At 38.9% G+C, this 20,905-nt stretch overlaps 1 protein-coding gene across 6 annotated transcripts in view; it reads right to left on the reverse strand.

The window, feature by feature from the left end:
- The window catches only part of LOC140946757 (uncharacterized), a 54,105-nt gene that overhangs the window by 12,421 nt on the left and 20,779 nt on the right, over nucleotides 1-20,905 (reverse strand). For 2 of the 6 annotated variants that reach the window (XM_073395864.1, XM_073395869.1), the window contains 17 exons: nucleotides 20,083-20,356; nucleotides 17,340-17,558; nucleotides 15,877-15,970; nucleotides 14,914-15,039; nucleotides 13,740-13,872; nucleotides 12,312-12,592; nucleotides 11,848-11,963; nucleotides 10,834-10,964; nucleotides 9,270-9,360; nucleotides 9,069-9,140; nucleotides 8,371-8,539; nucleotides 7,547-7,726; nucleotides 5,801-6,097; nucleotides 4,813-5,088; nucleotides 3,931-3,999; nucleotides 2,383-2,550; nucleotides 203-413 (listed from right to left, as the gene is read on the reverse strand). In XM_073395864.1, coding sequence (XP_073251965.1) covers nucleotides 203-413; nucleotides 2,383-2,550; nucleotides 3,931-3,999; nucleotides 4,813-5,088; nucleotides 5,801-6,097; nucleotides 7,547-7,726; nucleotides 8,371-8,539; nucleotides 9,069-9,140; nucleotides 9,270-9,360; nucleotides 10,834-10,964; nucleotides 11,848-11,963; nucleotides 12,312-12,592; nucleotides 13,740-13,872; nucleotides 14,914-15,039; nucleotides 15,877-15,970; nucleotides 17,340-17,558; nucleotides 20,083-20,356 — 2,907 coding nt within the window. The remainder of the gene's footprint in view (nucleotides 1-202; nucleotides 414-2,382; nucleotides 2,551-3,930; nucleotides 4,000-4,812; nucleotides 5,089-5,800; nucleotides 6,098-7,546; nucleotides 7,727-8,370; nucleotides 8,540-9,068; nucleotides 9,141-9,269; nucleotides 9,361-10,833; nucleotides 10,965-11,847; nucleotides 11,964-12,311; nucleotides 12,593-13,739; nucleotides 13,873-14,913; nucleotides 15,040-15,876; nucleotides 15,971-17,339; nucleotides 17,559-20,082; nucleotides 20,357-20,905) is intronic. The other 4 variants (XM_073395866.1, XM_073395867.1, XM_073395868.1 and 1 more) reach the window with 4 other exon arrangements.

A 20,905-nucleotide genomic window follows, 5' to 3' on the forward strand; every position in this document is an offset into this window, starting at 1 on the left:
TTGAATCCATGACAACTTTTGTCCATCCAAAGACATCCTCACTTGTTTATAGTCTACTAATACCTTTTTGCTATTTTTCTATTTTGATGACTAATATTTTAAGTTCTATTTTAGTTCAAAATATTGACTTTCAGTATCATGAAAAGAGCTCCTTGACAGCGCTGCAAACAAACATACAAAATAACGAGTCAGCGGTACCTACCTACTCTCAGAACTAGTAACCGAGCCTGGTATGCTGTTTAAGCTGCCGCTCCTGTCGCTTGCTATTGACGATGACCGACTGCTTCGTCCACTCCCGCCAAAACTCTCGCTGCGTCCCGTGCCACGGGCAGGCTTGATGAAGCCTCCTGTAGGGAAGACATGGAGATCATTAACACTTCCGGAACGAGCTTCTTCATGAACCAGCAGCTTGCCTGTGAAGGAGAGGGGTAAGGAGAAAAATCGTCAGTGTTTACTCATTTACTCACCTTCAACATTGGGTTATATTTACTGATGTTTATTGCGACTATTATAAAGGTGGCTGGACTGAATTTTTTAGGGAGTACGCTTCCCCACTTTGAGCGGTTACTACGTAGGCATTAACAAAGATATCGGAATAAGGTTGCTACAGCTGTACTAAAATATGTTGTGACTCTTGTTTCATTGACATCGGAGTTGCTATGGCAACGTAATGCCTTTGTATTTCTCGGCACCGGGAAATCAGAAATCGCTTAAGGGAGCTTGTACCTCCCTTAGTTGCCTCAATTATGGCAAAGTTTGAACAAATTCAAAGAAAGCGTTTTAGAAATATTTCGAAACAAAGTTTTAAGGGTCATAAAAACGGAGAAAAGACATTCTATCAACATAATTGGCTAACATTTGAAGAGAATGATGAGATCTGGAAATGTAGTTTGATCTCATAGTGGTTTGATTCCATTTGAAACTGTGTAAGAAAAAAAAAAGAGGCATTGCTTTGGCAGAATGCGAGATAAAAAAAATTTGATTAGCGCGCGGTCGGCCGCTTTCTTTACCATTTTTGTATGTAATTTAGTCCACGCAAACAAATTTCACGGTAATTCAAAAGCCGCTTGATAAATTTTTGTAAAATCTTGACAACCCTGAGATTAATCATCAATTTCAATCGCTTTCATCTTGCATCTTAAGCGTAAAGGTCATAATAGTTATCTTTCCCGTGCTATATTCTCAGCTAAAGAAAAAAACAGACGAAAAAGTCGAAAGAAGCATTGAAATATGAGAGAACAGAGGCATCAAAGAAAACGAGTTCAGTAAGATTCCAGATACATGAGTTTGGAAGTGATTAAAAGTAAAGACCGAACTTACCTTCGATCCAGCAATAACAGTTAGCATTAGAAATTGAAGTAACAGTTTTTATCCCTGATCAGTGTTGCCCGACAGAAATGGACCATTTTCGTTACAAATCAGTTAATCGCCTCAGTTAAAGCACTGCATATCACAAGTAAAGGAATACATCAATCGTTTATGAATGATCGTGAAATAAGTCTATAACATTATCTAAGGCAAAGCTGCTGGTAAAGCGCGATTATACTACTCTGTCGTTACTGGTAAGTACATTATATAACCGAAAGGTAAAGATGCTGGTAAGATTTATAACCATGACTAAAGTTTTCATGTTAAAAAATATGAGATACTCATTAAAGACTGTTAAATCGAATGATTCTGTTTTTTCGGGCAGGTAATTGTTATTAGCATCACCATAAAAAACGGTCCTATGTTATACCTTTGGTCGAGCTGCTGGTACTTATTCTTAGCATGACCAAGAAATACGGTCCAACTAGGGATGTTATATCCTAGGATGGGGCGCTGGTAATTGTTAATAGCGCGAACGTAAATACGGTCCATTGTTGTATCCTACGTCACACTGCTAATAAGTGGTGTTACGTACACATAAATCGCTCTTTAGACACCTTTAAGACTATAAAATAAGACTGCTATGTAAATCAGACTGCTGGTTAAGTTCTGTTAGTCTCGCATAAGCTATGTTACAAAATGGTCCAAGAAGGGAAAAATAGCTAGAGAATTGAAGTCAGTAGCAAGAGAAACAAAAAAACAAAACAACGGTAAACGAAAAAGCAAATAGACTGAGATAAAAGAGAAAAGCCATTTTAACTGTAAGGAACAGTACTTGGAGTCCTTTCTTCTCAAACAAGAGGAAGCGATTTCTTTCAAAAGAAGTAGCTCCGAGTTGTTTTAAGGAAATCTGAACAAAGTGAAACTGCCTGAGAAGTTGCCAAAAAATGTTGCACTTTGCAGACTTCTTCCAATCGTCTCTTGTCTGGGCTCTCAATTTGGCACCGATTTATAGCACAACAGTTGAGACAAAGGAAAACTAACAAAATCTAAGAACTTCATATCAACACATACCATTGGGAAGTCCACGATCTTTGTCATGCAAGCTCGAACTACTCTGACTCCTGCCATGGCCGAGAGGGACTGGACTAGGAATAGGAAATGGGCTACGCGCCCGCTCCCCTTCAGAATCGTTGATCGGTAAACTACTCAGGCTGTTACGGCGCCGCGTGGGAGCAGTCTCTGACAAAAGATAAGAACAGAACATTAGTCACTCTTCACTGCAGCTTCGTTTGATAGGTTATAAGGTAAAGCTGGACATCAAACACAGGGTCCAGTTGTTCGAAATTGGATAATGCCAGTGCCGGATCCAGACCCTGAGAAAAGGGGGGGGGTGGGCGGTCTCCAAAAAAATTTTTTTGGCCCTTTGGGCCTCAGTTTGGTCTAAAAATAAGGGGGGAGGGCGGACCCCCGGGCCCCTCCCCTGGATCCACCACTGAATGCTACCCACTGGGTAAATCTCTTTCCAGTGGATAATGCATTTGGTTTTCCTAATACTTAACCGCTGGATAATGATTTCTCCGGTGCGCTATCCAACGTTTGAACAACCAAGGCCTGACATAACCCAAGATGGAATGACGGTTGATCACTGGGTTACTCGCATTTCTGCACCACGAGGAAAAAATAAATATGGAAAAAAATGCTTTAACCTAAAAAAACAACTCATCATTAACAAGCTGGTAGAGCTCTTAAAGTTCTTAAAAGTTTTGAAAATTGAGAACCGTAAAATCCTACCGGCAAGAAATGGTTTTGCGCGGATAGTAAAAAAGGAGTGACGCTGGCAGACAAGAACGGAGAAAGGAAAGGAGTTCAGTCTAGGACACCCAACAATAGACAACGCGGGGGAAGGACAATGAGTCCGCGACAACTAACAAGTCAACAGATAACTTTTGCTTTCATGAACTGAAGATTCGGTGCGATACACGATTCATTTCGACTCTGGTCACAAGATCCACGATGGCCTTTCGACTCTGATGATCCGTCCGACTTCAAAGCAGGTTGTTGTCGTCTCCAGTATTCAACCTACTTATGGTATGACTTCTATTGTACATTCAAACAATCAACTGGTTTTATCAGAATGCGTTTTAAGGCCAAATTGTGAAAGATGACGATAGAAAACTGAAAAACACAGAATTTACATCTGGGCTCCGTTTGTACTTCGTTCGGAAACTTCTAAACGCCACCACCAAACACTTTTGACTAAAAAGCTTATTTAAAGTGTTTATTTGTAAGGTTATCCAGTTTATTTGATCGATTGGTTAGGCGTGTCCTCATGGTAATGTATTATGTTTTAATTTTTAAGGTAGGCACTTAACATTTTAATACAGGTGTGCAAAAATGATATTTATCATGCAATGTTAGGTGGTAAATGCCTATAATTTTAGCGGTGAGTGCAGTATTTTATTGTCGTCACGCAACATAAACGCTCTTGGCACAAGTAACCCTTTAAGATGACTGCAAACATAGACTCTTCTGTGCTGTCACGCAAATGAGAAACGGTGTTACGTGACTGGAGTCTAGCAGTAAAAGATTAAGGCGATGATAAGTGACATGTGAACTCACGAGGTCTTCTGTGACTTTCATATGGCACTCCATGCTCATGCGTGGTCATATCAGGTGAGTACATGCGTTCTATAACAGTAACATTGTAGCAGTGTTAGAATTTATGACAACTGATCAGCAGTTAACGTTGTCACTGTAAGTATTAAGGGAGAAGCAAGGATTAGCACTGTCGGTTAATGCGCGGCCTTCTTTACGGGGGGTTCCGTGTTCGATTACCAGATGTGACTTCAAATCCTTGAACGACATCTTTCTTTTCCGTGTTGCTTTAAGTAGCTTTAAATACCAGTAAAAATCGATCACTGATGGAGAGAGGAGGGGGTTAAATTAAGCAACGTCGGCCGCTGGTTTGCCAGTTTACTGTGTACTTTTACCAGTTACCGACGTTGTTCAATAAGGACCTGTATCTTTATTTTAACTTTATGAAGAGATGAAAGAGCGCAATTAGGTTGTTTTGAGATTTTTGACTAAAAAAAATTAAGGAGGTGATCAAGTGCGGCACCATGCACCAGAGAGCTTAAAGTGTAACAAACGTTTATCTTTTAACTTAAACTTATGAAAAAGAAAAGTTGTGTTATTCGAAAAAGTGCAAGTTGAATGTGAAATGAGTCAAATGAATATTAGTTTACCGAAAACTATTGATTAACAGCTCTTAACTTTATAATTATTTAATCCCTCCTGTAAAACGATTTTAGGTAAATAAGAAAAAAAAATACGAACGTTAACTCAGTTAAATCATTACAACTTTGAAAATATTTATAATTATTATTATTATTATTATTATTATTATCGTCATCATCATTCTCATTCTTATTATCAGTAATTTTACTATTATTTCTAATTTACTGATATTAATTCATGTTATTTTCCTGGTTTTAGTGTTACCTTGAGGGTTATGTAGCCCCTGATGGTGACCCAGAGGATGCGGTTTGTTCTCTGATAACGGTGGACTCCCCGTTCTCGCTCTAGGCCTCGGAGACTGGCGCCCAGGCCTCGGAGACATACTCGGATCATAGAAGCCTTCACCTTGCTGAGCATAAGCGGTTTCCGAGGCCTGGCCATAAGCTATCCTGCCTTTAGCGCCACCAATGACCAGTTTAGCTCTACCAGGATCAACTTCCTTAAGTTTCTGTTTAGCAAGTCGGGCTCGATCTTCTTCATCTATAGTTTAGATACTTAGTGTTAGGGTTTATGTCATTCTGCAAAACTACTGTTAAAGGAGCTTTGTCAAGATATTTTAAAATTACTTTGCAACTATAACGAAATTATCTTGCAATAGAAAAAACCTCAATATATTAGTTTGGTGAAAGTAAGAAACACTTAGGATGTAACAACAATCTAAAAACAATGGTTTTAGCTGAAGGAGATTAAAGTGGCTTTATGGACCACAAACAAAAAGTTAAGGCAAAATATTCCAAATGCAGAAACTTCACGAGGCTCCTTTAAATGAGGATTCCACTAGTTTTCAGTTCAGTCTTAGTTCAGCATGTTGTGTTTACCGTTTATTATTTGAACAGAGTTATGGCAGAAGTTAACGTCATCCTTCGTATTTTTTTTTCTGATCCTAAAATGTTTTTTTCAACGTATCTTTAGCTTTATAGGATAAAGCTTTTAACACATTTTAAGGTCGAGAGAAGGGTTTAAAAAGGTAAAAACGTTAGCATTCACAATAACGCGGATTGATTTATCAAATTCAAAGAAACTTTTAACGGGGAATAACATGAATTTTAATTCACTGATTTTTAAACATCCACCGGGCAAAATGTAAAACAGTGTGGTGTTGCGTCAGTGCTGTGTGAGTGGTCTTAACACAGGTAGCCTAAGCTGGTTACCCAGCCTGTGCCTCTGCGCTTTCATTGTTTGAATGTCTTACCCATCGGTTCCCTTCCTGGAGGCAATTGCGGCAACAACCGGGACTTTTTAGCCCCGGGGCCTCCGCTAGGGGACATTCTACCAGGGGAGTACGATCCAGGGGAGTTATAGCCTTGCATACTCGGGGATGTGCGTTCGTCGTAAAAGCGGCCTGTTGGTCCATGTTGGTGGGAAGGCATGGGTCTAGACTGTTGTGGCTGCATTCTGTTTGGGTCAACGGCGTAATGTGGGTAGCTCGGTTGAGGAGACTGGGACAGATGATGAGTAGAAGGCGTATGATATTGCTTGACAGTGTAAGCTTAAACGAAGTAGTTACAGTACGATTAGCACAAATTGCCCTTACAAATATGCAAATGTTTTTAGTTTAAATATGAGAAGCGCGTACATAAAGGGCTGTGCTTATCATGGCAAAAAAGTTCGAAAATTACTTTATTCATAAAGGATTTAAACATAACGGAAGGTAACTTGCTATGAAATGTAGTTTACGCCGTGCTGTTTAATATACGACAAAAAACACAAATTATTTTAAAAGAAGGCTTTAAATAATTATTTCATTTAACTTTAGTTTCCTCTTCGCTTGGTAGTATTACATCATCAAGCTGGTTTATCTTTCCCACTAATCTGGCAGTGCTTTACTTTAATCTTTTGCAAACGCCAAGCGCTTGGGCTTGCCGGGTATCCTCGTAATTCAGGTTTTGTACATGGCGATGTAGAGTTTGTAGCGTTTGTGTTCATTTACCCACGGTGGTACCGTCGTTAAATACAGAAGTATTGTATTAATATTTGTATGGTAAAACAAGTAAAAAGACACTCCGTTATGGGTAATCAAATGTATGTATTAAACACTTTAACAAGCAGCGACAATTTATTGTGTTCCAGCTACCGTGAATCCTCTAATAAGGGCCCCTCGCCGTTTCAGGGAAAGAAAGTTACAGTGCAGCTACTGCAACCGGGGCCACTAAGACAAAATTAACCAATCGGATTACAAGAAAATAACAATACATTTCACGAGTGTTGCTTGTGGGCAAATCAACAGCTCGAAAAAAAAACAAACAATAAATTACTGGAAGCGAAAAATATAAATATTAATAGCAAGCGTTTTTCAAGAAAGCAGACAATGCGGTTGTAATCGAACTTTTACATATAACACCTAAGAGATGTACTTGTTTGACACAAACAGTTATTTTTTCATCTACCAGCAATTTCTTCGCAACTCAAAAATATTACTAACGTTTACATTTCTCGTCTCCGTCAACGCTCTAACGGACCTCACAGGAAACGCGGGTTTTCTTCAGCGAGTTCAAATCGATCCATGTTGTTGATTTCATTTCGTGGTAATCATGATTGACAACTAACTTTCTCGGAATGTATTGTTATTTCCTGTCATCCAATTGTTCAACTTTGTCCAGGTGACCCTGGTTATAGAAGTCGCACTGTAGTGATAGACTGTGTTACTCAATCACTGCTGTAACACTTCATGTGGAGGACTGATCCGGTATAACTTATTCACGTGCTGGAATTGCGGGTTTGTTTTTGATCTTCGGATGCACGACCTCTAACTTCACGTATTTGAGCTTTTCCCCTTTGCGTTCTAGTTATTTATAGAGTACTGAGACCATCATCTTCGCTGAATTAAATTAGCCCCCTCCCGGCTGTTAAGCGCCCCTCCTCAAACGAGCTTGAAATGCAAAATGCTTGGAGAGCCCCTAAATAGAGAATTTACAGTATATCATAAGTCCCATCATACCTTGCACCATCTGTGGTTGAGAGAAAGGAGGCCTGGGACTGTCGCGATGATGATCAATCAGCTGTTGTTTTAAAAGTTCGCTGTCGGGTGAGTGGTATGGACGCTGGGCACTAGTCGCTGGTCCATTAGGAGTGAGTCTCGGCTCTTCGTCATAGTCACTGCCGTAACCAGGGGAACCAGCTTAAAAAAAGCAAAGATTATCAAAATCAGCCACCAGGCCGCAGCTGTTCAAAAGGTGGATAACGCTATCCACTGGATAAATCTCTATCCATCCATTACAGGGCTCAAATCTCCTTTTAGTTCATAAAGGCAATTTAAGCCCTCCAATGCGTAAAGGAAAGATTTAACGACAGTTTAAAAATTTTGGAATTTACAAGGATTTGTATGGAAAACCATGCAAGCGTGACAGGATGGCAAAAGTTGTTTATCTCATACAAATGCTTCAAACTTTCGGCGGCCGTTGCAATCTCTACTTTTGAGATATACCGCTGAAAATTCTCAGGTTACCTAATTTTAATGTGCTCTTTCAGCTTGTGCTAACAAAATTTTTTAAAAGTGAACTGTTTTCGCGTTTACCGAAAGTTGGTCACGTGATCAAGTCATGCAAAGAGCCTATTGGTTTCCCTTACACTCATCCGCTGTGTAGGGATTTATCCGGTGGACACCGCTACCCAGCGTTTGAACAACGGGGGCCAAGTGTGAGAAGAAACTAGAAAAGAGATTGATAACTTATTTATTTTGATAACTGTTAGACTAAACCTTTACATCCTTTTTTAAAACAAAGACGAGCTTTTAATTGATAGAGGTCTTCCATCCTCGCTTACCTTGTTCTCCAGGCTCACCAGGCCCTCTCGGTCCTTTCAATTTAAATGAGCTGTGAGGGGACTGGTTAGGAGTGGGCGGAACCAGAGGATCATTTTCGTCTTCATGATTCTTCAGTGTGTACCAGTACCCATTCCCATCAAGGTTCGCCTCGGCCATACTCAATACAACCTGGAGCGAGAGAAACAAATGCCATTCAGAGCTGGTCGTAACATAACTTAACATAACATTGTTTTCGGTAAGAGGTATGATTGCACTGGACAGCAAAAGCTAAACAATGTTGTAAATACAGCCCAACCTCCTGTAAGCGACCACCCGAAATGCGAAGGGTTAGTAGTCGCTTACGAGAGGTGGTCGCTTACGAGAGTCGAACGGCAGGAGGTCTTTTACTAGAGGACGTCCGGACACATCTACCTTTTGAAGAGAATGTATTGCATGCAATTTTTAGGTTGCAATAAATGTAAATCCAACCGTCACCCTGAAAACTGGTCGTTTACGAGAAGTTACACCCATAAGGCTTTGAAAAACTTTGGTGTTTTGGATTAGCAGTTGCTTATCGGAGGTGGACGCGTATGAGACGTGGTCGCACAAGGAGGTTTTTTTCGACTGTAAAAGGTAAATCTTTAACAGAGTGCCTTGTAGACCTTTATAAAACGCTGTTTAACGATGTGTATTTTTAAATCGTAGCTGGAACATTTACCTCGCCAATAAACTCACTGGACCCGACTTTGTCGTAATCCCACACAGTGACTTCCAGAGCTCGACCACTGAACTGAAAAACAAAATTTGCTTACTGAGATATACTACGGTGGTCTATCTACTAAAGAATAAAGAAAATGCAATCTGTTAACCAGAATTATTTTATAATATAAGCAACATAAAAAAAGATTATTTTTCTCACCTTTTGAGGCCTACAAGGATACACGAAAGTCTGATTCCATCTAGGATTCATTGACTTCATAGCAGTTTTAGTTCGGCGCTTACTCTGCATACTAAAGTAAAAAATGTTTTAACAAAAACATTTACTTTAGGAAAGATATCATATATATATTTTTCACGTCAGTTAGGCGTAGATTTAAGAGTAGCCAAATATGCGAAGGTTAAAACGTCAACGTCCTATGGCTTTGTTAGAGCGATTTTCGTATGACCTTGAAATAAAAACGCGCGAACAAAACAGACACAACAAACGAACGGACAGAGAGAGATTTGATTGGTTTATCGAACGGATACAAACGCGCGTGGCTTTTGGTTGGTTAGGCCAATCAAACAATGTCTTCTCCATATTAGGGTTTTCTTTGGCGGGAAAACGAAGAGTCCATGGTTTGATCTTTTCATCCATTGGCTGATAAAACAAATAAAGAACACCTATCGAAACCATTTTTCAAGGTCACACGAAAATCGCTCTATTGTAACGTAATAATAGAGAGCTTTAGATTCAAGGACGAGGACGACTACGAGTACAAGATTCATTCGAGTTTTTTCGCGTATTCTCAAAAAACAGAAATCCCGGAAAGCTTCATTGTACATTTTTTCACCCAAAAAGTTAGCGAAGTAGTAAGTTAGTGAAGGAGGGTAAGCCCTCTCCCGATCACAAAATGATAAACTTCTAACTTTCTCTTTCTTGTTTCCGCCAGTACGACATTAGAGTGTTTTTTAAAAGGTACAAGATTTTCTCAATGCTGAGTATTACTCACGCGTGAACCAGCGTCATTTTGGCGGAAAAAGTGATAGCCATCGTCAATCTACTAAGAATTTTAGCAAGAATGTCGTAGTGGCGGGAACAAGTTATCAAATGTAAGAAGCTTTTTATCATTTTTCTATCGGGAGAAGGCTTAACGGGCTTAACCCCTATCACTATAAAAAAAACCGTACTAACTTTTTGGGGTGAAAAAAAGTAAAATGAAGCTTTCCGGGGTGCCTTTTTTTATTGAGAACACGAGCAAAAACTTTAAGTTAAATCTCATACTCGTACTCGTCCTCAAATCTAAAGCTCTCTATTCTCGCTAAAATCACGTTTTCCCGCCAAAATGACGCTGGTTCACGCGCGAGCGCGACTTAGTATTTAGAAAATCTCGTATTCGTAGTCGTCCTAGTCTTAGAATCTAAAGCGCCCTACTATTTCTACGCCTTCTAAGGAGTTTAATCAGTTCACAAAACTTGACTCAAAAATGTTTCCAAAAATGGTTTTCTAAAACCCCATATTGTAACTTGACATCAACAGTACTTACAAACTATTAGGTGTTCAAAACACACAGGATTTCACAATTTTGAGTCAATATTATACACAATTTTACTCCATTTTTAATTTAAATTGCCTTGTAGAGCTCCGAATCGCGAGCATTTTAACGCACAGCAACCTAACCAAATGAGCCGCCTTTTTTACAACGCAAAAAACAAAACAAAAGAACAAAAGAAGCCAATGACATTAGTTCAGCAAAAAGCACAAGAGACCTACGCATCTATACCTTTTATCAGGAAGAAAGTAAATCCGGACATATGGGTTGGGCGGGGTCGTGGACTCTTTAGGTGCCAAGCCTTCACCTCCAATAACAGTCACATTTAAATTGGCAGCATCTTCATCATAAAACAGTCGAAGCTGTCAAACAAACAGTGCAGTAATGATCAGTTAACCTTGAGCTATTCTTCTTTTTTGTAGCACTCGTATACTTCCCAACGTGGCCAAAGAAGGAGGAGAGAGACTAAAAACATCCAGGATTTTTTTCAATTTTCCCAGTCTGTATTCTCGCGAACAGAAAACGTCAGATTTTCATAAGATCTAGCTCTGTTCTGGCCGTTCGGCTGAAGCTTCGACGTCTGAGGCTGAATGTCAACTTCCGTTTAACGATGAGTGCAAACGACGCACATATTTTTCTCATTCTTCAAATAAGAAACTTGAGGCTAAAGCTAAATAAATTGAATCTTTCGTATACCTTAGCTCCTTCGCATAAAAATAAATTTTAATTCATTACTAAGAAAACATTGACGTCTGTTGGCACTTTATATTGGAGTGTTTTGAAGCCACTGAAAACATCTGGTTGGCCCTTGGCCCGTACACACCTTCTGGAATAACTCAAAACCAGTAAATACTAATTTGATGAGAATTAGTGTATGTGTGACGGTATTGCTGCAGGCTAGACCCGCGCCTGTCCCCCATCCGTTCCTTACACACTCCCTTTCTTTACTGCTTGGGATTCAATTCCAAGTAAATAAAATTAACTAGATGACTTCTTAACCACAAATGTCAACTGTATTCCAGCACACTTAGCTGAAATGGTAGCACTAACAGACCGTTGGTCACCTTTTTTTCGTTCTTCCTTTGATCTTTTTACCGTTTAACACGGTAAATGATCTTTAGAAGAAGCGATCACATTTTTGACATATGCAGTTTTCGTTTAAATTCAACGTTCGCCCCTTAGGGTGGCAAATCAAACATTTATCTTTCAGCCGCACCGTCCCGGTGCAATGAGGAATGAATTTACCTGTATTCGTCCAGTGATTCTTGATGGCTTTCCTTGCTGAGGCGTGGTTCCTTGCCTGACAGACTTGCTGGATTTATCATCAGGTGAGGGCCCACCACCAAAGAAGAAATCATCATCTTGAACAAACGAATAATTAAATAAATAAACAAGACAAACAAATGATAATACATGTCATCTTAACTAAGCTTGCCGATAGTGCACTCTTTAACAAACCAAAACTATTTTCCCTGGCCATTGAACCAATCAAACTTCGGCGCAAACACTGGTGGCCAGTGCCAAGTGCGCGAAAAACCGTGTACAATTAAGTCACATCTAACCTCTGATTGGCTGAGAAAGTGGTGCAAGAATCTGTCAGCCCATCAGAAAGAGCAAAAACAAAGCTGGCAAAAAATCTACTGGCCAGCCATAAAACAGCACCTTTAAAGTGAAACTGTTTAATGATTTGATGTTAAGTTTTGACTAACCTGCTGGTTCATAAGATGACGGCTCATTTTTTCCAGTCAGAGGGATCCCATTCTCCCTTGAGGTTGGTGTTCCTGTGGTGTTATCCCTTTGTGTCGATGGAGATGTGTCTAGGGATCTTCTGTCCTGTTGCAGTGACACGAGCCCTGTGGAGGGTGACATGCGCTGCTCACGCTTTGTCGGGGATTCACTGATTGGGACCTGTTTTGGAGATTCCCGCCTCACTTCCTGTCCTCTTGGTGACTTAACAGGTGAATGGGTCCTCTTTGATGGAAATTTACTCCTGAAATGAGAAAATTATCAACTTGGTTAGCTTAGCTAGTAGACCAGCAGGATGAGGAACAAGACCTGTCAGGTTCAAATCCTTTGCCCGTGTTTCAAGTACGCCTCTTAACGCTACAAATCGCGCTACGTTTATTTCAAAGGGCAGTATCACAAGAGTTATTTTACGTGTTTGTGTGTGTTGGTGAGAGACCAGAATAACAAGTGAAAATGACGACAAAACACCACGCACAGGTGCGGATCCACACCGGTTTCCACCGTTTTAAGCCTATCGGTCAAATTTCTCATGATGAATATATTCTCAATGATTATAATAAAACCACACACACAAACGTTTGGCCATCCTCTTCTTTCTGCCGTCCTTACGTATAAAATAATGTACAACAGCTTGTAAAAGAATTTATTCCTGATAATGAAATTTTCTATGGATCACTTAAGCCCAGGTTAGTCCCCTGCGGGACACCTCTTTGGGTGTAACTCCAGGAGGACAGAGAACGATCGACACGAGCTGCTGGAGTTCTGTCAGTCAGAAAAGCTCATATCCAGATTTATAACGTTTAGCCGATATTTAGGGAGTATGTTGCGCTCAATTATGACAAATCCTTTCAAGAAATCGGTGGGAAAAATATCCGGGCTGAGCATGAAGAGCAGAGCTTGCATTCAAAGGACCAGCGCGAAGTGGCGCGCATGGCCTAATTTCAAACCAAGGAGGGCTGAGTACGACTTCGTGTATTATGGAATAAACACCACGAACCCACATAGTAGCAAAGAGCACACTGCGGTTAGGAAAAATCTCAAGATTGGTGTCAATGGGGCCAATATTGAACAAGATACAGCAATTTAAAAACTTGAAAATTTGCCAAAAGATACGTGGATTGCCGCACACACCTTCCGAACGTCTGATATATTTCTTAGTAATTTTTGAGTCTTTGAATAGCTGTATCTCGTTCAATATAGGCCCGATAAACGCCCAACTTGAGAATATTGTATATCTCGCTTTCCTCTTTCTGACCTTGCGGATCGCGTGATGTTTATCCCATAATAAAACGGACTCGTACCCAGATCCCTGAGTTTGAAATTAGGCAACACAGTTTCAGTCACTGCATAATGTCATCAATGTAATAGTTGTCTATAACTGGGTGTCTTACTTATCTCTGCAGATGATCAGATGAAGTTCATTACTGTCTTGATTGTCTTCCATGGAAGAGTTTATAATTTCTACAACTTCTTCAAAAGTACAGTCCACTAGTGACTGCTCATTCCACTCCTGAATTTCATCCCCTGCAAAAACAAATTAACGGATTATAACTGTCTGAAGTAAATTGAAATAAAGATATGATCGTCGCAGTGTAATGAAAGCAATTTTAAGTTAACCCAAATAACTCAGGGCTTCAGAGGAATTCGAACCCATCATGGCTTCTGCGTTAGCCCTTCAGTAACTGAGCGATGAAGACTTGTTTACTGGGAGCAGACTAATTTGTTGAGTTCATTTTAACCCGTGAAAGGAATGAGACATGCTTAAATTGCTAGTATTACACTGCGATGGTCATAATAAATTCGTATTTCCGCAGTTCACATTACTGTTTGCCACAAACAGCAAAACGTATTTACCAGCAATTAAATAAAATCTTAAATTTATCTACATGTATCTATCAAGTAAAAGTTTAAGGAACAATTTTGGTTCTTTTTCGAGGTGACCTTTGATGCGAATTTCTCGGCGTTATGGTGTCATTTGTCCACTTTGATGCAGCCTATACCACATCCGCCAATAAAGGATTTTGCTAATGCTCGCGCAGAAAATCGCCGATAAAATGCAACAAACAAACAGAGGCGATTCCTTAGGCTAGGTTACACACGCTATTTAAAAACGTACCTAAAACCGCAAGAACAATTCAGCAAAAATCAAATACCGTAAAATTCCGAAAATAAGCCAAGGGGCTTATATTTTTCAAAGGCCTTTTTTAAGGGGCTTATTTTTGGAGGGGCTTATATTCGGAGGGGCTTATCTACGGCGGGAAATTTGCGTTTCAAAATCGATTGGGCTAGCCTAGTAGTTGGAAGTAAACTTACCGTTTTTGCTTCGTTTTACTTTGTATTTGCGGGCAATTTTTTACGTACAAGCCCCCAGGGGGTTTATATTTGGAGGGGCGATTTAATGGAGGGTTTTTTGCGTTACCGGATTGGGGGGCCTATATTTGGAGGGGCTTATAAATGGAGGGGCTTATTTTCGGAATTTTACGATAGGCCTTTAAATAGGTAGACTGTATAAGCTTACTGCACTTTTTATCATCTAGAGAGTACGCATTATCATTTAATTTATACCTGTCTGCAGTTGTGCTTGTCTATCAGCTGGACCTCCCTTTCTTATTTCAGTGACAAACGCTCCTAGTTTGCCGTCATCTGTCATTTTTCCACCAATCACCTTCAGACCATACGTGGGATAAGGGTCTGTAACATTAACATTAGGGACCTTAAGCAACAACCAACGGCGACTCAAACTTTATCGCTTTTATACCATCTCGTTTAATTCGTGTTGGCAAATTTTTCTGGAGCTCACTTCTAAAGGTCTCTATCAAAGCTCAGGAGAAGAAAAAGAAAGTTGTTGTCTTGTGTTCCCGTCCTCGACAAAACGTAAAATTACTGAAGCACTTTCACCTTTGCTTGCAAAGAGCTATAAATTGTACAAATGGCTAAAATCAACAAGCTCTTTCAACTTTTGATCATAATTTGTTCATAAGGCAAAGCTTTCTATGGATTAAGTCGTATGCTAATGCGGAAAAAATATAAATAATGACGTCAGGAAAGATTCGCCTTTTTCACGATTCCCGCCATCTTTGCACGCGCTTTAAGATTGATGGGCTAAAAGCAATGTCACGTGGTATTTTAGGGGCAAACAAAAGAAAAAAATTTGCCAGTAGGAGTAATTTCGCAGTCAAGTCGTTTCGCAGTCAAGTCGTTCGAGTTTCGACAAGTTTTATGTCATTACTGCTTACTGTGAGGACATCTAAGGCCGCTACTGCATCAAAAAAAGTAGCAATGATCACTTCCACCCATAATTTACCATTATCGTCTTAAAGACGAAAAGTTTTTCATTTTTTGTTGTTTAGAATTAACAAACTCGACCGCCATTTCTTGTATCGAGTCAGATTTTATCACTTGTTTATCTCCCTGAGAAACCACGTGACATCGCTTCTATCCCATCAGTCTTTAAGCGAGTGCAAAGATGGCCGGCATCGTGGACAAGTTCTGTTTGACAAACTCTACATTAGATAGAGTTATTATTACCAGTGGGGGATCCTCGATGTTTTGGATCCATCGTTAGGAACACCTCTCCTAAGCACTTATTGTCGTCATCAGGTGGAGACCACTTTACTAAAGACTGAAAAAAAATAAAAAGAAAAGCAAAAAGAAAGGCGCATTTAACGAGCTTCATCCTTAGACGAAAAATAGGTGGTTTTCACGTTACGTCATCGCCGACATGCTGGTGGACGGTAAACAAAAGATCGCTCATTAGCTCGCTTTGTCTGTCCACCAGCATTTGTTCATTTCACTATTGTTATTTCTGTCTCCCGAGATTGCATGAAAACCACCTATAGTTCCTCTCTTCCACCAAGTATACCCTCCCAGTACTTGATTTGAGTGATAGTCAGCAGGAGCCAATTTTCAATTCTTACAACTGCCACAAAAATGAGCCTACTAAACGTCGAAATTAACCACGGCCCTTACAAGTAGCACCTCAGATCATCAGCCCAACTAACGCAGCAGAATTTTGCAACTGTTTGAATTCCAAGAAAGATGGAAGAGAGGTTTTCCTGGAAGTTTCCGAAGGTATACAGTCCCCGAATGCATCACTATAGGGGATGTTAGAATTTCAAACAAAGAAAGGAAAAGTAAAAAGAAAATCGTGAGAACATTATTTGCGATGCAGGCTATAAAAAAAATGTAAAACACGAACGGCATGGTATAGAATACACTTCGCGTTTAACAACGACAATTGTTCTCTGGCCATTTTAAACCCGGCAAAATCTTAGACAAAGGGAGATGAACATCTTTGAACCACAACATACATTTAACTAAGATATACTTTCAATTAAAAAGAGCCAATTAAATACCGTCGTTCAAGACATTTAACCTACCTTCAGTACCTTAAAACAAACTGTTTTGCAATTTATAGTTATCGTTCATAGTACTCATTAGTAAAAGAAGTGCAGAATAATCATTGATAATAAAAACTTTTTAAAATATATCCTGGGTGTACTCAGAGTTGAAAAAAAATAGTTCCCACAAGTCTTTGTACTCCTTTTATGGTGCCTACAGCAAGCTAGTGGGGAAACAAAATGTTTTAAACACCAATACAGTTTATCTTCAAGGTGATCTTAGAGTTTCCTTTAGCTCTTAAATTTCCTTGATTGTCCACATACATATGAAAAAAAATCTAAACCTCATTTTGCAAATACCAAACACCGAAAGCACCATGTGAAAGGACTGCTAAATAGGTTTTCATTTGAATGGTCACATGACAGGGTTTAGCCCACAAACAAACGAGCTACAGTGTATATTATATTACATGGACATCTCCTCAATAATTGACTCTTACAGGAAAAACATCATTATTCCTATAGTCTACACACTTGACTACAGAGTAAGAAAGCAAGGAAAAGTAAGCTTGATACTTGCTATGCTTAGAGAATTAACTGTACACCAATATAAATATTGCCATTGAGTAGAAAAGGCACTGAACGGCGAACCTGTGAGGGGTCTTTGTTTTCCTCAACAGAAGAAGCAACTTCTGACTGCTTTATAGAGCTTGCAGCCGTAACGGAAGATGTGATCGTAGAGGAAGTAGAAGGAGCAGAGGAAGATACAGGAGAAGTAGTTCTCTTGATTGACAAGGCACTAACAAACCTATCACCCAAGGAGCCTCGATCTTGAGGAGAAGGAGGGTCATCTTTGAAGAACAGGTTACTCTAAAGAAGTCAGAATAGATCAAGTCAGATCAAAGATACAGAAAATGCTTGCAATGGCATAAAACTGGCATGAAAACAATACTATGATTCCGTGTGACAACGATTTGTAATTGAGCCGAAAGTTTCAATTAATTTCCTACCAGGAACATGTTGGAGAATAAGAAATTAACTCCAATAAAAATCAAATCAAAGCAAACCGGCTGAAGGCATTTTCCTGTAGAGGTAATAAATTATTCATGACATTCAATTTTGAATTTTAATTTTACTGAACATGGAAATAATTGAAAGCTTACTGTCTGCTAAAGTGATCACGTAAAAAAAAACGGAGAAAATAAAATATTTATCACTAAACGCCATTCTAGTTGTGGCACTCTCAATAACCAATTTTAGGAGCCAATGTTAAGCTCTACAAAATTAACACAATTAGTGTGAAACAGATCTAATGATATCCATATTAATTTCTGGTTTTCTTTTGAAACCTCAGCAGCTGACTACAATTCCTTCACTTTTAAAAATAAATAGTTTCTCACTAGTTAGTCCAACATCTGACCAGGATTTATAGAAACAAAATAAAATTAAAACGACTCAACTTAACCCACCAGTTTAACCTGGGTTAATATTTACAAGCCCACTTCTAAAGAACCCGACAGAGGCAGAAACCATTTCATCCAAGCTGAAATCCTTAAAAGTGGTTTGAAATCATTTTAAGCTAAAATTCAATTTAAATTATAACTGGTACTTGTCTACCCGACAAGCCTGACGCCCCTGAACAAGAAGATCAGCAGGTTTTCGCTTGTAGGATAACACATATCTAACTAATAATATTTTTATACTGAATATTACATCATTTTGATTGAACCTCCAACCTTTTGGATTCACAGTAACAAATTAAAGAATCAAACTACGTGGCAAGGGTGAAACCGAAGAGGATGGGAATATGAGACAAACTTTACAGTTCTTTCAGTGGACATGTAAAAAGAAACACTGAAATAACTTCAAGAGCTACATTTTATTCATCATAACTAATTTAATTTCACCAACATAGATATAGAACATTATTTTTGTATGATCTTTCTTATTTGTGTCCTATTGTTTTTGGAAATTGAATCTCTTTTTCACTACATGAGGCAGTCAATTTACGTTTAATTAAGAGAAAATTTCACCGCATAGTACGATAAACATGGACTCTGCTATTTGGATGTAAGAAAATAAAGTACAGTTTTTATCCACTTTATTTCCATTGTTACACTCTAAAATTAAACCAAACAATATTATATCATACAACTCATCACTAAGAAAGACCTAACAATAAATTATTGGAAGACATAGCCAATTTTAGAAATTTTTCAGAGATCTGAAAGGCACCTCATTTGCAGTTTTTAAGGGCAGTAAACAATTTTCCTTTATTCCAGGACATAAGCTGTAGACGCTATGGCTCAACAATAACACTCACAAAATGTGAACGGGCTCAGAAGTAGCAAGTTCAAAAAATATTTTCTAGTGAACCTTTTCAATAGGCAATTTCTTCAGTAGAAAGTTTTAAGAAACATAAACGTTTGAGAAGAATTGTGAGGCAAAGAGTTGCGAGCTGTTGAGACGAGAAAACAACTATAACATTTACAGCTGTAATTACTGAAATAAATGTAACAAATTTACTGGGCTGAGAATCCCAACTGGAGGCAACCAACTGGCTATTTATAAGCATGACTGAGCATTTGAACTTGAGACTTAAAGAACAGATCTAGCAAGTGGTAAGGGAGGGTCCCAATCCAGCAGCTAACCACTAGGCCACCCTGATTAGTCCTATGTTGCTTAAAGATGTATAAACAACCTTGCCCTTTATAAGATTTCCACAACCTCATAAATTATAGCCAATGAATTATATAACTAGTTCCTAGGTGGTTCTTCTAAAGCCTTTAATGGTCATGGCACTTATTTTGACCACTTCGCTTGGCAACATTTTTTGTATAAATTTACAAGTATAATGCTGTGGTGGGTTGGACCACAACACGAAAAACTCAGCTGGAAGAGCACTTGACTGCAGATTCAATCCCTGGGGCCAGACCAATACTCAGGGATTTAACTGAGAAATGAAGCTTCTGCCTGGGGCAAACAGCTAGACCTTTGAATAGCTCAGATTACCATGTGGAAATGGTGGTCCTGTCTCCATGAGGAGATGTAAATACAGTATATTCAATACGTACTCAGGGCTGTCATTAAGAGCCAGGGGCTGAGGATTTCCCCCAGCTACTATGAGTGTGGCCCCCGGCTACTTTTATTGGAAAATAAAAGAAAATAAGAACCAAAAGAAACCCCTAGGTGTTTGATTCAATGACTATCCTGCGTACTTTCAGCTTCCTGGACTGAAATGGCATATTGACATCACAAGTTGTTTTGTAAAAAAAGAAGACTTAGGACATAAACCACTTCTTAACCATAATTCTCTTCCCTTTCATTCAATGATTGTTTATATGCAGATTAGATAAAGTACACAAAATATTTCCTGAAAAATCTCTGATCCTACCTTGTCCCTGGAATCATCCAGTGAGATTTTGCTTGGAGGAGTTCTTAAATCATCCATCTCATCTCCATAAGGTTTAGACCGTCCTTCATGGTACCCTGATCTGTTTACAAAAGGTCTTGCAGATTGTTGCATCAGCTGTTCATCAGTATCTGGTCTGTCATGTCTATTAGAAATTACCGGGTCCATCTTATCATTTACATGAGAACCATCTGGGATTACTCCATTTCTGTTGTCTACACGATGATGCGTACTAGAAGCACTTTGATCTGGAAACCTTTGAATAAGACATTTTAAACAAAGTCACATCACTTGTGTGTGAGAAGTCTTACCCAGATTATTTAAACTAGTATAATATTATGAAGCTATGCATATCATACATGCAGTACCCGTAGCAGATGTGTCTAGGAGAGAACACTACTGAGATATGTTATCCTAATGATAGCCATCATACACTTTTAATTAATTGCTATTAATAAATATGAAAACGACAAAAAACTGTACAAAGATACATGTATGTATAGATATTTTATTACAATGGAGACTTACAAGAGTGATGTCTTCATCGACTATAAGAGTGCTCAACAGTTAAACTAAATCAGAATTTACAGCTAGATTGATAGGAATTATTATAAAATAAGATAATAATAATAATAATAATAATAATAATAATAATAATAACTGTTTATTCACAAATCCAAATCGGAAAGTGAAAAGGAGATAAAAGAGGTTATCCCTTTCTAGTTTATCTCCTGATAAGATGTGGGAATTAAATTTTGAGATACCACTAATGCTTTCACTCCATTACAAAGTACTGTAGGCACAA

The sequence above is a fragment of the Porites lutea genome, chromosome 8, assembly GCF_958299795.1.
Source record: "Porites lutea chromosome 8, jaPorLute2.1, whole genome shotgun sequence".
Taxonomy (NCBI): Eukaryota; Metazoa; Cnidaria; class Anthozoa; order Scleractinia; family Poritidae; genus Porites; species Porites lutea.